This window comes from Girardinichthys multiradiatus, chromosome 17 (genome assembly GCF_021462225.1).
Source record: "Girardinichthys multiradiatus isolate DD_20200921_A chromosome 17, DD_fGirMul_XY1, whole genome shotgun sequence".
NCBI classification, from domain to species: Eukaryota; Metazoa; Chordata; class Actinopteri; order Cyprinodontiformes; family Goodeidae; genus Girardinichthys; species Girardinichthys multiradiatus.
In genome coordinates this window covers 30,611,947-30,626,407 of record NC_061809.1, presented here as the reverse complement: position 1 = coordinate 30,626,407, position 14,461 = coordinate 30,611,947, and the positions used below count along the sequence as shown (strand labels likewise).

The following is a 14,461-nucleotide window of genomic DNA, read 5'->3' as shown; positions in this document are numbered from 1 at the left end:
AAGTGTGTTTTCTCACCGCTTTATGACATATTACACCGTCTAAAACTGCGTTTTGTTAAATTCTGCAAAGCCCTGCCCATACTTTTCTCGTCCAGTTAATTTAAACTCCAGTCACCAAATAAGAGAAGCAGAACTGCAGACCACACAAATTCATCGCAGATCAACTGAGTTGTGAGAGAGCTGATGTATTTCTTTGGCTGCCTTTATTTATTCTGCAGCACTCAGTGTCAGTCTTTGCTTCTGTATGGCTGGTCCACTGGTGTAGTCAGAACCACCTGGAACTTGGCCCACTCAAGACTCTGGAGATGATGGTGGACTTTAAGAACATCACCCCCCACATACCCCCACATATCGGCTGCTACCATCTCTGCAGACCACCCACACCCTGCACACAAACAGTTTAAACTTTTATCTTCAGGTGGCGCTACAGAGCTCTGTCTGCTAAAACCAACCTCCACAAAGACAGTTTCTTTCCCCACACTTTCTCTGATGAACTCTTGACAGTCAGAGCTCCAGAACAACACCATACATACTTGGACTGGTCCCACATTATCTTCTATTGGAAAGTCAATTGTGTTTATATATACAGTACATTTAAAAAGTTATTCTTTATTATTGAGAGCAAAGCGTACCGGAGTCAAATTCCTTGCTTGTCTGAACAAACTTGGCAATAAAGCTGATTCTGATCTCATCTTATTATTCATTCTGATGTCTTTAGAGTCCAATAAGCAAATAAAATCGCAGTGAGTAAAAGTGAGTCAAATGTCATATGTGGTGACATGTCTGCACCCGGTTTTATACATCTGAATTGTTTTTAACGCCACAGTTTTCAGAATTTCTCCCTGCCACCAACTCTTAGTACGAAAGCTGCTTTCATGCATCACTACCCTTATGTTACTTCCTCTACAGACAAACATTTATATTAGTTGCCTCTAGGTGGCAGTAACATTTCAAAACAGCTATTAGACATCCATTCGATGACAATTTTATTCTGAATTTAGATGAAGTTAAGATTTTCTCACAGCTCCAGACTCTGCTGCCTTTAGGCGTGAGAAACGTGACTGAAATCAGAGGATGGGAAAATTGATGTGTGTAGGAGCTGGAGAACATCCTCCTTTCAGATTATAGAGGCGCTTCGACATCAGCCACAGGTTAGGGATAAAAACTTCCTGTCAGACGGCTGCTTCAAATAGACGGGCCATTTGGAAATACAGGGTCTGTTACCATGGTGATATACTTAGAGTGAGACTTAGCTCTCTTAGAGGAATAGAAGAGCCAGAGTTTCCCTGAATTCAGGGTTAACATACCTTGGAAACCCCCGGACCAGCATTTGAGTCCTTTTATGTTCCGAGGTTTCTGCCTCCACAAACATCCAATATTCAAAGCAAGAGAGTTTTTGGGAGTTCACTTCCTGAATGTGTTTAATTACAACATGAAGGAGTCAGAGCTGAGCCGATAATCAGCTGATAACGAGCTGCAGCAGCAGGTGGAACTAACAGGCTCCTGCTGGCCTACTTAACCTGCTCATTAATGCTGCGTAAGCTCTCTAATGCTACCTCACACACACTGTGACCACAACTAGCTCCTTTCAGCTGAAACACGAAGACACGAACCGGTGACAACATGAGGCTGAAATCAGGTCTGAAGGCAACAAGGCCGAGAGACACCGGTCGACTGTAGGCCAGCAGGAGTGACAGAGAGGTGAGCAGTTTTACTTTATGTTCATCTGAAGGTTTACTGCACCAGCAGGATCCAGTTAAACCAGCTCATCCAGCACTGAAGCTACTTGGTTCAGGTTTTACTGCATCCAACCCTGATTTCTACATCGGCTCTTAAAAAAAGACATAAAACCTTTATTTTCCTGATGCTAAATCAGGTCGGAATTAATTAAATTATTCCTATTTGCTAAATGCCAGAATAATGAGAAAGAAGTTTTTATTACTTTCCTTAAAGTCAGGTTTACTACAAACCTAAAATTATAATATTGCACAATGATGTAGCCGTTATTACTGTTGTTATTGTGTTTTATCTGATTTAGATTAACTAAATAAGGGACAAAAGATCAAAATGAATCTGTGGCTCCAATCTTTTATAGTTACATTACTCTTAAATAAATTCATATTTAAGAGTTTAAAATAAAAGTAACTGAAGCATTTTTCTAGTTTATTCTATCAATCTATAATTTGGTCAGAATGTCTGGAAACATTTAATTATTAATCCATGAATTCCTCTTCTGCTCGGGTATAAATCGGCCTATGATGTGACACCATGCAAAGTGAGGAGGATGAGAAAAGAGGTGAAAACATCTGTAAAGCTCACTGTTTAAGATCCCATCTTGGGATCACCAAATCACCATAGCAACCATGACAAGATGATCTACAACTGGTTGGTCTTTTCTCTCCCACCATCACAGATGTAAACAGGTTGAGTTTGTTAAACTCTACAGGGTCTTTAACGGGGACTGTGAGATTTCAAGCTCAGACTCTGATTCAACCAATCCAGGTGGGTCTGCTGTGAAACAAAAGATGAATGGGTAGAAAACACCTCATGTCCTCTGTTAAGCATGGTGGAGGATGTGTGATGTTGTGGGCTTGTTTCTCTTCCAAAAGCCCCAGGAACCAAACCCTATTAGAGTGCATGGCACCCTGAGCATTAAGCCCGATGAACCTGCCAGCGGTTTGGGCTGTGTGTGGTGTGTTTCATTGTTTTTGGTTTAATAACACATAATTCAGACATAATAACTGTTACAATAGTGCTTCCACTTGAAAAAATATTCTTTTATGTCTTACCTTTACACAGGTGCCAAAGGTTTGCATGCAGACCTTAGAACTGTGTGGCTATACTTGATTTATTTCAGGTATGTAATTTCAGGCAGAAATTGCTTCCAAAACCCTTAGGGCTTAACAGGTTAAATGAAAATCTGGTTCCTCAGCCAGAAAACCCAAAATGAGTCATGAACAGATAACATGTTCAGCGGACGCTAAATCAACCATCTCAGTCCTCACAACTAAATCCTGCAGAAAACCTGTGGCCGGCTGAAGAGAGACCAGGACACTGGACCATCTACAGCAGTGGTGTCCTGAGTTGGTTCTCAAGGGCTGATGACCTACATGTTTCAGATGTGACCCTGGATCAACACACCTGGATCAAATGGTTGGTTCATTACCAGGCCTCCTTGAAGACATGTTGAGGAGGTAATTTAGTCATTTAAATCAGCTGGGTTGGAACAAGGACACATCTAAAACCTGCAGGACACCAGACCTTAAGGACTGATATTGGACACCCCTGATCTAGAGGGACACTTTACAGAAGAATGATCCCTCTCTTTGCTCCAACTCTCAAATGTTCTCAGATTAACGGTTGGATTTTTTGAAATCATAGTATAAGAAGATCATGCAGCGGCAATAAGAGATGCTTTATTATATGGCTTTTTACCTTGTTGGAGTGTATCTGGGAAGTTCTTTAGTGCCAACACAGAAGATGTCACGATCATCTCTAACATGAACGGGCAGCAGCGTGAACTTACCAACATGACCATCAAATCTGTCAATTTGGTGCTGCCACCTTCTACAGGTGGAACCAGGAGAAGAACAGCATCCTCAGCACCACAGAGAGATGAAGTCACTTCCTTACAGTCGCAGCTGACATGTAAATGGAAGATGGAGGGTTAACGAGATGTTTGATGCTAAAACAGGGAAAATGTGGACTTGTCACCTTTTATCAGAGGTTAGAATCATCTGCAAGCTAAAGCTGAGCTCAGTATATTTCAGTCCAGACCCTAAACATTTTGAGAAGAAGTAAAACATATTCTGTGTCCTGCAGGACACAGACAGGTAACTTCATACCTCATTTTGCAGAGGTAAAGCAGGAGATGTGATTCTGAAGGAACGTTTGGGACTTTAATTTCTGGAATGTGAAGCAGCTCCTTCCAGGAAGGATTTAATGGAGAACAATCCCTTCTAAAGAACTGGGTTAGTTGAACGCTTGAGCAGTGGTCTGTGCCTGTGGGAGCAACTCACTTCAGTACACACAGTGGTCAGTGAACGCCTCGCTGCTCATCTGCAATATCTGGAGGGGAGCAGGAAAGGTTCTGGACCACTCTGGTGCATGCTGAAGGTCATGGTTTGAATATACCTACAGAACCACCTGTAAAAAGGAAAGATGAGACCCTGAGGTTCCCAAACCTGACCACCAACAACTCTGCCAACCCATATTTACCCAGCACCACACACAGGAACCTTCTGGGGACACAGCCTTGAGCCTTCTCAAGGTTCACTGAACACATGTTGAGGGGACAGTCAGACTCCTGCGACCCCTGCAGGAGTCTATTTATGTTTGTTTGTTTATTTAGGACTAAACTTGAGGGAGTCAAAAGAGAAAAACAAGCTCAACACACCGATGAGATGGCAGCTCAGCAAACTGAGGCTTCATAAAGTCAGAGAGCCTCACTGAAGCTTCTGATCAAACAATCAGCCCTGATCAGCATGGCCCGACTCATTTCCAGTTTACTCACGTTCTTATCAACGGTCATGACTCAGGCAGCTTTGACCTCCGACTGTTCCCGCCTCAGGACAACAACCTGCTCTCACATGGGAAACCCGGGACCCGCATTAAACACAGCAGCTCTGTGCCGCACAGAATTTAATTCTGTAAAAGGAAAACCAGATTTCAAGTCAGGCTAATGTTGGGGCTTTGACTAGGCCATTAACACCTTGATTCTTTTCTCTTTCAGCCATTCTGTTGTAGATCTGCTGCCATGTTAGGATCATAGTTCTGTTGATGACCAAGTTTGGACCAAGCTTTAGCTGTCGGACACATGGTCTCACATTTCGCTCTAAAATACTTAGTTCTACAGAGGAGTTCATGGTCCACTCAGTGACTGTAAGGTACTCAGGTCCCGTGACTGCAGAACAAGCCCAAACTATCAAACCTCCACCACCGTGCTTGACACTTGGTGTGAGATGTTTGTACTGATCTGATGTGTCCTGGTGTCCATTCTGGTCAAACATCTCTACTTTGGTCTTGTCTGTCCAGATGACATTGTCTCAGACATCTTGTCTTTCATTCAGATGCAGCTATATGACCCAAGTCCTGTTGGCAGCTTTTTTTTTTAGAGAGAAGACACCTTCTCCTTCAGCTCTTCCAAAAATCCATACTGTCATGACCTTTAACCTGCCAACTGAGGTCTGTAGAGTCTGAGATGGAGGTCTTGGGTTTCAGGCCATTTCTCTGAGCTTCACGCTCTGACCTTGGGCTGAATCTGCTGGGAAGTTCACTCCTGAGAAGATTGGCAGCTGTGTGATATGTTTTCCCTCTCTGAAGGATGATGGACTTCAGATCATTTGGAAACCCTTCCCAGATTTACGAGAAGTGTTGTGGCGATTAGACTTACATTATCGATACTGCAGGTTTGAAACAAGAGGAAAAACCAGAATAAGTCTTTTCAACATAGCATAGTGCTTACACACACTTGTATGCTCCAGAGCAGCAACCTGACATTTATCCTGCTTTTCTAGAGGTGCTGACACCAATGATGGTCCTGTTACTCCCTGTTTTATACAAATGCAACTTTATTTGCTGATTTGTCTGATGGAACAGATTGATTGTTTATTGATCAGGTGGAGGAGGAAGATGTCAAGGTCTTTCTGTCTGTTGCTGTGGCAGGCAGCTCTCAGAGTGTCCTGCCATGTTGTTACAGGTGAGAACATTTTCTGCATCATCCAATAATATCATCACATCAAGCAGTTATTGGTGCTGCTTCAGTCCATCAACTGCTGGTTCTGTTTGGTCCTCAGCCAGTCTGTGTATGGGGGGCTCCAACATCTTTGCATCTGTCAGAGAGAACAGTCCACTTGGTCAGTTCATCTCAGACATCAGCATCAGATCCGACCCAGGAGCGAATACCGTCCGTCTGTGTCTGACCGGACCAAATGCCAACTGGTTCTATTTAGAGGGTCGGACTATCAGACTCAACTCGTCTGCATCCAGAGTCCTGGACCGAGAGGTATGGCTCAGCCTCACCTAAAACCCTGTCCAACCTGTTTGATTAATGGAAACATGTTTCTTTCTCAGGTTCTGGGGCCTTTTCTGATCGCTGAGCTCACCTGTTATGAGGACGATATCAAACAAGTGAGTCCACAGAACACAATCATCAGCAGAGAATAGCCACACCAGTCAGTCCAGTAAAGCAATGTGAACTTCTTTCAGAGCCACTACAGGATTCTGGTGGAGATTCAGAATGAAAATGACAACAAACCGAAGTTTCTGGAGGAGACCATCCAACCGTTCAGCATTAGTGAGGTGAAACTGATTTCAGGAGAACCTGTAGGATTTCAACCCATGGTTTTGTCCAAGAACCAATTAAATCTTGGTTCTTTATCCTTCTGCAGGTTGCGGCAGTAAACTCTGTGGTTTTTACTGTGAAGGCTGTCGACTCAGATGGAGATATGATCAGCTACACCATCGACCAGTCCTCGGTAGGGTCTCCATTAATTTCGGGCCCATTCAGCATTAAAGTTTCTAGATTCATTCTTCAAAGCAAACCTCTTGTCAGGAAACTTGCGCCACCTGTTTTCTGGTACCTGCAGGAAGATGCATGTTTCTTCAGGATCGACCTGCCCAACAGTGGGAAAGTGGTGCTGAACAAACCTCTGGACTATGAGAGCAGAACTCGTCTGCAGATCATTATGTGGGCTCAGGTAAAGGTCAGCTGTAAACGGGTCCAACAGGACTCCAACACACCAAAGAGATTTTACTTTATGAACATTGAGAAATTAAAAAGTTTTGACTTCAATACAAATGGAAGATGCGGCCTTGAATGGTCTTGGGTAATTCTGTTTGCAGGAATCAAACACTGAGGAGAAGTTCAACATATCTACTGTCCTCACCATCAACATTGAGGATGTTGATGACCAGTATCCACACTTCCTGCCCTGCACACCAGTGTCCCCAGATGTTCCGGTATGCGTGAACCCAACCTACAGCGCCAACATCACACGGAAGTACCAGGTAAACAACAATACCTGTAGGCAAAACACTGGCTTCTGCTAAAGGAATGACCGTAACATGTTGGTCTACAAAGACCAGAACAGAACCAGATTGTATTATTGATTGGGCTGCAATGTTTAAAATCTGAGAGCTGACAGAGGAGGGAACAATTCTGGGATGTCTCCCATTGGAGGTTTCCTGGTACATCCCACTTGGAGGAGACCCAGAATCCTCAGAGTCCTGCAGCTTGGTACCCTCCAGGAGGAGCTGGAGAGGGTTGCTGAGGAGAGGAAGGGTCAGCCTAGCAACATGATTGGGCAAACAGAAGACATGCCCAGATTTGTGGGTTCATTTTACAGCAGAAGGCATGTGAAACACTCACCTATCTTTGAGCACATTCTGAGCCTAAGGAGAAGAACCTGGGTGATGGTTTAGCTGCTAACACAGCTTCAGCCTCCAGGTGTGTTTAATTTCAATTTTAGGACTCGGTTCTGGAGTTTTCTCCTGGTCCAATCAGAGCCAAGGATGGAGATCGGGGAATTAACGCTCCTCTCCTGTATATGATCCTGTCAGGTCAGCAGCAGTCTAAGGATCTTAAGTAAGATGGCAGCAGTGACCAGGTGTGACCAGGTGTGAATTTGACTCCACAGGTGATGATCATGGCAGGTTTGTGATGGACAACAGGACAGGTGAGATCAGGTTGACCAGAGCTGTGGACGACCGACAACCAGCAGCAAACTTTACACTCACTGTCATGGTAACAACATCCCTTCCTTCGTCCTGTTCCAGTCTCCTTAATGTGTTTCTGATTAGCCTGCTCTTGCTCCTGTCCAGGTGTGTCAGGTAGAGGACCGGTTAAAGTACAGTCTGGCCACAGTTCTTGTCAGAGTTCTCAGTGTGAACTCCTTCCCGCCGCTCTTTAACACAACCACCTTCAAGGGGTTCATTATCCAAAGCTCAAGCCCTGCCTCCATCGTCTCTACATATGGGAACCAAGTGTTACAGGTCCAGGTGTTTGACTGGGACTTCCCTGATGTAAGAAAGCATACTGCTCCTTCTGTACTATCACCACCTGTCCCACCTGTACACTCATCACTGTTGTCCAAATGCAGGGAGTAAATCCAAACATCCGGTTCTTCCTTCATCCACCATCCCGACTGTTCCACGTTACGCAGGAGGGGGTTCTGATCGCCAGGACGGACAAACTGCAAGCCTTCGACAGACACATTCTGCAGGTGAGTTTATTTAACGCAAACACTTGAACTGGTGTAGCTGATGTTTGATAGGAAAACAACTGAGGTGTGATGTTTGGACATCTCAAGGCCTGTTTTAAGACTGTTTCCTGGACCTCAGGTAGAAGCAGAGCAGGAGAATCAGCTGGAGCCCAATGTGAAGACTAAACGCTTCTCAGTGTGAATCCACTTCAGCTTCATCCATCAGGATACCCAACAAGCCTTTATTTCTAAAAAAGAATCAAGAGGGAAAACAAGCCCTAACCCTAAATGAATGCAGATTAGAATCCCTCACAGAACGCTGCATCAATGGTAGCACCTCTGCAATGTTCTCCCAGGTCTTCTCACCATCACCCAGTCTGCCCTGAACTGATGACCTCGTAGATAACTTTAGTCAAGTTAAGTCAAGTTTATTTATGTAGCGCTTTTCAGCAACAAGGCACTCAAAGTGCTGTACATGAGGAAAAACATTAAAATGATACAGAAAAACAAATCAAATGACATTAATAATCCTTGGGGGTTTACTGGTAATAGCTGGTTCTAATCCAACCATTTTAATAGAGGTAATTATATCATTAAATCCTCTGTGGTAAGGAATTCATCCTGTTCTAGAAGAAAAATGACAATATTAATCCTTGAGGTCGCTGGTATGAGGCAGCTGTGGTCCCATCTTTCAAATAGTAAGTAGAGAAGCCGGGTCCAAATTTAGGTCCACTTTAGGTCCAAACTTTCAAATACTAATAACATTTGGCTTTCACTGGTATGAAATAGTTGTAATACAATCCTTCTAAGAAATCTAAAAATGTATGAAGCCACGTTTAGGTAGAAAGAGGATAAGAAGAAAGACCACATTAGGTAAGAGGAGGGGAAAAAACATATTTCACATTTTAACCTTAGCAGGATACAGTTTGAGATATCAAAAAATCTCAGCACAAATAAGCAACACATATATGAGACAACATATAGCAACATGCTCTGCAGATCCCTTCACATAAACCAGGCAGCTTTGCAATGGCCAGAACTGCTGCCGACGTTTTCCCAATTTCACGATATGCCAGGTAACCACAAACTCCGAAAAGCAGAAATCCTGTTATCAGATATCCAATTATGTACACATCTTTCACATCCTTGACTGACATCATTGTCAGACACACAATCCTCCTCTTCTGCCAGGAGTCCATTGTGTATCCGGAGAAGAATGTCTCGTCTGGACGAGAGGGGTCTCCCTTACCCAGTCTTCCCGTCGAGAAAATTTGATCAATTGCGTTGAGAGACCAACTGACCAAATCCATAATTCACAATTCTGGAGATATGCAAAGAGCTCCAAAAGAAGACAAGACACAGAGCAAAAGCAGGGCGGATAGGGGAGGGTGCGGGAGACAGAGAAAAGCCTCCTCCTCCACTGAGAGCAGAAACAGAAAGGCCTGAATATTAGTCTGCATATTGTGGAGGAAAATGGATCATATCAGAACCTATTCCACAGTCACTACACTGGCTTCCTGTTTGTCAAACAATAGATGTTAAAATTCTGCTATTGGTCATAAAGCACTAAATGATTTGGGGTTGAAATACATTCCTGAGTTTGTACAAATTATATGGAAACAAATGTTTCACCAAGAGCTGTGTCTTCATCAGAGCCACAAGTGAACACAGAAGTAGGGGAAATGATTATAGACAATCTGACCACAAGGAGAGGCAGCATTTAGTTTCCATGCTCCTCAGATCCAGAACAAACTACTTGAAAACCTGAGATGTGCAGAAACTGATGGTTCCTTTAAATCAGGACCGAAAACATTTTAGTTTAGAGCAGCTTTGATCAAAGAATCTGACTAATGAATTGTTTTAAACATTAGTTTCTTGTATGCAACACTTTTATGTTGTGTTATTTTCTTTCTCTCTGTCATTTGATGTTCTGTAAAGTATTTTGGATTACCTTGTGTATTAATAGTGCAAAAGACTTTCCGCTACCATTTACAGAGCTCACATATGATGAATGTAACGCACAGACAATCCTTGGAATTTTGACTCTGCAGGTTGTTGCCAGGGATGAAGAATCAGGAGAGGAAGCTTCATCCTCAGTGGACACTGAAGTCCTGCAGCGAGGACAGGCAGGTGAGGACAAAGCCTGAGTAGCCCTGAGTGAACGTGTCTACAGGTATACACACTCACATTACAGTTTACAAGCATGTGACAGTGGCATACTGTGGTGCATTCACTGACCTTACTTCTTTCTTTTAGTGCTGACAAGGGCTCTTCATGTTTTAGTGCCTCATGGTGCATTCACTGACATGCAGTTTTCTGATTCAGTTCCTCACGGTGCGTTCATGGAGCAGCAGCTCTTTGGAGTTGTGGACAGCAGGGTGGCAGGAGGAATTACAGCGCTGATCTTGCTGATGTTTCTGTCAGCCTTCCTGTTTCTGCTGCTTCGATTTGTCAGGAGGAGACGGCCTCAGGAAGCCAATGTCCTCCCAGCCATTGCGGTTGGAAAACATCCTAAGGTGATCATAAAACAACAGAGTTTTAAAGACGTCATTAAATTAATTGAGATGAATTTATTTTGAAGGGATGTGTGAATAAGCCTGCTTGATCTGAGAGTAAAGAGCGGCTGAGTTTGTGATTAAAAGTTTTGGAGGACCAGCTCCAGAGTCAAGGAACAGATAAAGACATGATTCCTTGAGAGGAACTGAAACAGGACCAACTAAAGCTGACAGACTAACCTTTACACTGTATGTTTGTAGAAATGGTTTTAGATGATGCAGTCTTCTCACATGTTTGCTGCGAATTCACATGAAAAGATTTTATTCTGTGGGACCTTCATCTTCTCCAAAGTTCTTTTTCCACAGTGGCACACGTTTTTCTAAACCTACAGTTTCACTTTACAACTTTGGATGAAAATACTTGCTGGCAAAACAGTTCAGCATGCAGGAGGAATGCTCTGAATGAATGGATCAACAAGTCCATCAAGAATGACCTCCAGGGGGCAGAAATTGTGGCACCTGGAGGGGGCTGAAAGGTGTCTTGCATGAGATCAGTGATATTATTGTGTCCTTGTCTCAGATTATTGAGGACAGACCATGTCTGCAGGATTGTTGAATTCCAAACTTTCAGGACTTGGTCACTCATCTTTTCCCAGTCTGACCTGTGGGGGGTTGCTCAGACACCAACTCTAAGCCAAGTTGAAAGCCTGCAACAGACAGCACCCAACAGCTGCAAGGGACAGGTGGACTTGGCTTCAAAAGGCCACAGGCATATACTGTAGATACACAGGGCATCACCCCAGGGCAGCCATATGCCTCGCACCGAGGTAGGTCATCAGTGAAACACAGGAGCAGCAGCCCCAGGCCAAAGAGTTACAGGGTAAGATGTGGAGCAGGTAGCCCCCGCAACCCAGCCACACCGCCATCTCCCGCCATGAACTCCAAGCCCGGGAACCAGTGCCCATGGTGTCCCAGGATCCCCCACCAAAACCAACAGAAAGACCGCCCAGCACCAAGTAGGGCAGACCCTCACAGATCCCCCAACATGCCAGGCAGGCATGAAGCCCATAGCAGCGAGAGTAATTTCGTAGGTCAAGGTAGGAAGCACACACATTACCATCCCCACCTGGTGAGTTAGCCCCTGGGAGGTCAAGAGAGAGGGATACCCACCAAAGCCCTGTGTAGCACCTGCAGCCCACAGCTGGCCCAACTAATCCCCAGGAGCCATAGGCCACCCGACAGGAGCACACCACTCTGGGACATGGCCTGAGCATCCACACAAACAACACCCCATCAAAGGGGGAGTAGAGCCCCATCAGTCCCTCATGGTGCCGTCAGAGACTCCCAAGACATCTACAGTCCTTGCCGAACCAGAACAGGCATTGGAAGGGGAGCAAAAGAGGACCATGCCATGTCCCCCCCTGAATAAACACCCTCCATGCCCAACCCCAGCCCCTCAAACTGACGGTGTTTGCATTTGTGTCTGTGGAACTGTGAAATGTTGCAATGAATGCAGATGTGTATATCTAAACTGCATTTTAATAAGGTTTGTGGCTGAGGTATGCAAGACTGCACAGCTTGCTGACTGCAGATAAACCCCAAAGTCCTATGCATCTGTAGTGGCTTAAAAATTGGTGCAAGACGGGGCTTAAAATGGGGTGGGGGGGGGGGTTGCTTAAGGCACCACTGACCGGCCAGCTGCTGAATGCCAACACTGGAGTCTGGTTGGGTTTGGATTCTGTTTCTTATTTGGCTTCCATCACAGTCCCCTGCTGGAGTTCATCAAAGAACTCGGAGAAAGCTAAAGTTAATGATTCACCATTTATGACCACGTGGTACCATAAAAGGTTAATACTGGTGATTATCTATGTTTGGTCACTTCTCAGACCGATTCTCTGTGGTTCTTCTGTGACCTTTAGGTGAGCTCCAGGTCTCCAGGGTTTATAGATGAGTCTGTCAGTCGTCAGGCTTCCTCACAGTCCGACAGCTTCCATGGCAGACAGGGACTTTACACTCGGCGGCAGTCTCTTCCTCCTCTAACCTCCTGCTCCTCCTCAGCAGCAGACAGCACGTCCAAGCCCCGCCTTCCTGCTCCATCCTCAGAGGTCAGCCTCAGTGATCCAGCTGGTCGCTGCCACTTTCAGACGGATCTGTTCATGGTTGTAGAGAAACCTGAAAGTGGACTTTACAGGTGGGACAGGACCCCTGATGTCACAGTAGGTCTGCCGTCTACAGGTCAGTGCACTGAGGTCCATGCTGGGACACCTCAATGTGACGAGGAAGTTAAGACTGACCAATCACAGGACACTTAAATGATTGTTCCAGCCAATCACAAATCAAGACTTTACAGCAGCAATTTGAGAGATTCAACATCTGACTGGCAAACAGATTTAAACTCATATTTACTTTTTGGAGGGGTTTAATGTAAAATGGCTTTCAGAGATCATTTTTAAAAAACATGTTTGATTTCTGCTTAAAAACATTCCGTGAACCAACAGCAGGAAGATTTTTTCCGAGACTCTAACTGAACCTGCAGTAATAAGCATAGCGACCACCGGGGGGTGTTGGTGAGCTGTCTTTTTGACCTCCACCCTAACGGTAACAGCCTGAGGTGGAGTCAGCTAAGCTGAATTTTCTGCACCAACCTGAAGTCGATCTCATGTGAAGACAAATCCAGACCGGAAAGGAAACTGGGCTGAAATTATATAGCAGAGAAATATCTGAATAAAATCCTGTTTCTGGGTAAAACCTCCATTTTTCAGGCTTGGACTAGATCTGTCTCTGTGATGTAACAGTGTTTCTGCACTAAGTAAAACAGCCACTCACTAGATTTTCAGATATTTTCTACCGTTCTGCCAATTAAATAACATTTCTGCTGTTTGTGTGACATGCATCTGCTCCAACAGAACACTGCAGGCCTCAAAAGAAACACTATCACTGGGAACATTGTACCTGTCCTGGTTCTGACCCAGAGTTCACAAAACATTGTATACTTTATGAGATGAGGGTTATATCTGACAATGAAGCAGGTTCACATTTGGGGATGAAGAGTGTCTCTCAGAACTCCTCAGGTCAGATTTATGATGTGGAATTAGATGATTGGCTAACAGTTCACCGATTCAGAAGTTCCAGCTACAGGTTAATCTTTATGGAGACGAAGTCAAGGCAAGTTTATTTATTTTATTTATAGCACATTTCAGTGGCAATACCATTAGAAGTACTGCACATGAAAAAAGAAAAAGAGACATAGTTGGAAAAGTACATCACAGTGGAATAAAGGTCATAAAGTAATTAACGAACCTAAATAATTAAAGAGGATAAAAATGGATAATTAAAATGATAAGATGATAATAAAAAAGATAAAAAAATTAATGATAAAATGATTGATAAGAAAATGCAAGGAAAGTTGGACTGAAAACTTTATTAATGTTTAGATGGCTCAGTCAAAGGCCACTCTAAACAAATAAGTTTTTAATCTTGATTTAAAGCAATTTAGGGTTTCAGTGGTTTTCCAGATTTCTGGGAGTTTATTCCAGATTAGTGGACCATAAGAACTAAAAGCTGCTTCTCCCTGTTTGGTTCTGGTTCTGGGTGTGAAGAGTAGATTTAAGCCAGAAGACCTGAGAGGTCTGTGTGGTTGAGACACTGACAACAATAATGTACTTTGGTGCTAAGCCATTCGGTGATTCACAGACTAACAGAAGTATTTTACAGGAACCAAAGATCAAGAAATATACTACAGGAAATATATTTTACAAAGAAACA

General features: G+C 43.9%; 1 protein-coding gene across 2 annotated transcripts; it reads left to right on the top strand.

Moving 5' to 3' along the window:
* Positions 1–1,528: 1,528 nt before the first annotated feature.
* On the top strand, positions 1,529–13,448 carry cdhr5-rs (cadherin-related family member 5, related sequence). Of its 2 annotated transcripts, XM_047390233.1 has the most exons (15): positions 1,529–1,701; positions 5,619–5,698; positions 5,796–6,004; positions 6,073–6,129; positions 6,208–6,300; positions 6,390–6,476; positions 6,588–6,698; positions 6,844–7,008; positions 7,470–7,560; positions 7,638–7,744; positions 7,822–8,022; positions 8,100–8,222; positions 10,253–10,331; positions 10,527–10,717; positions 12,616–13,448. In XM_047390233.1, exons 2-15 carry the CDS (start codon positions 5,632–5,634, stop codon positions 13,006–13,008), a joined length of 1,974 nt encoding a protein of 657 aa, XP_047246189.1. In that variant the 5' UTR covers positions 1,529–1,701; positions 5,619–5,631; the 3' UTR covers positions 13,009–13,448. The 2 variants fall into 2 exon arrangements, with proteins under 2 accessions (XP_047246189.1, XP_047246188.1); XM_047390232.1 differs by having other exon boundaries at positions 6,390–6,698.
* The last annotated feature ends 1,013 nt before the right edge of the window (positions 13,449–14,461 follow it).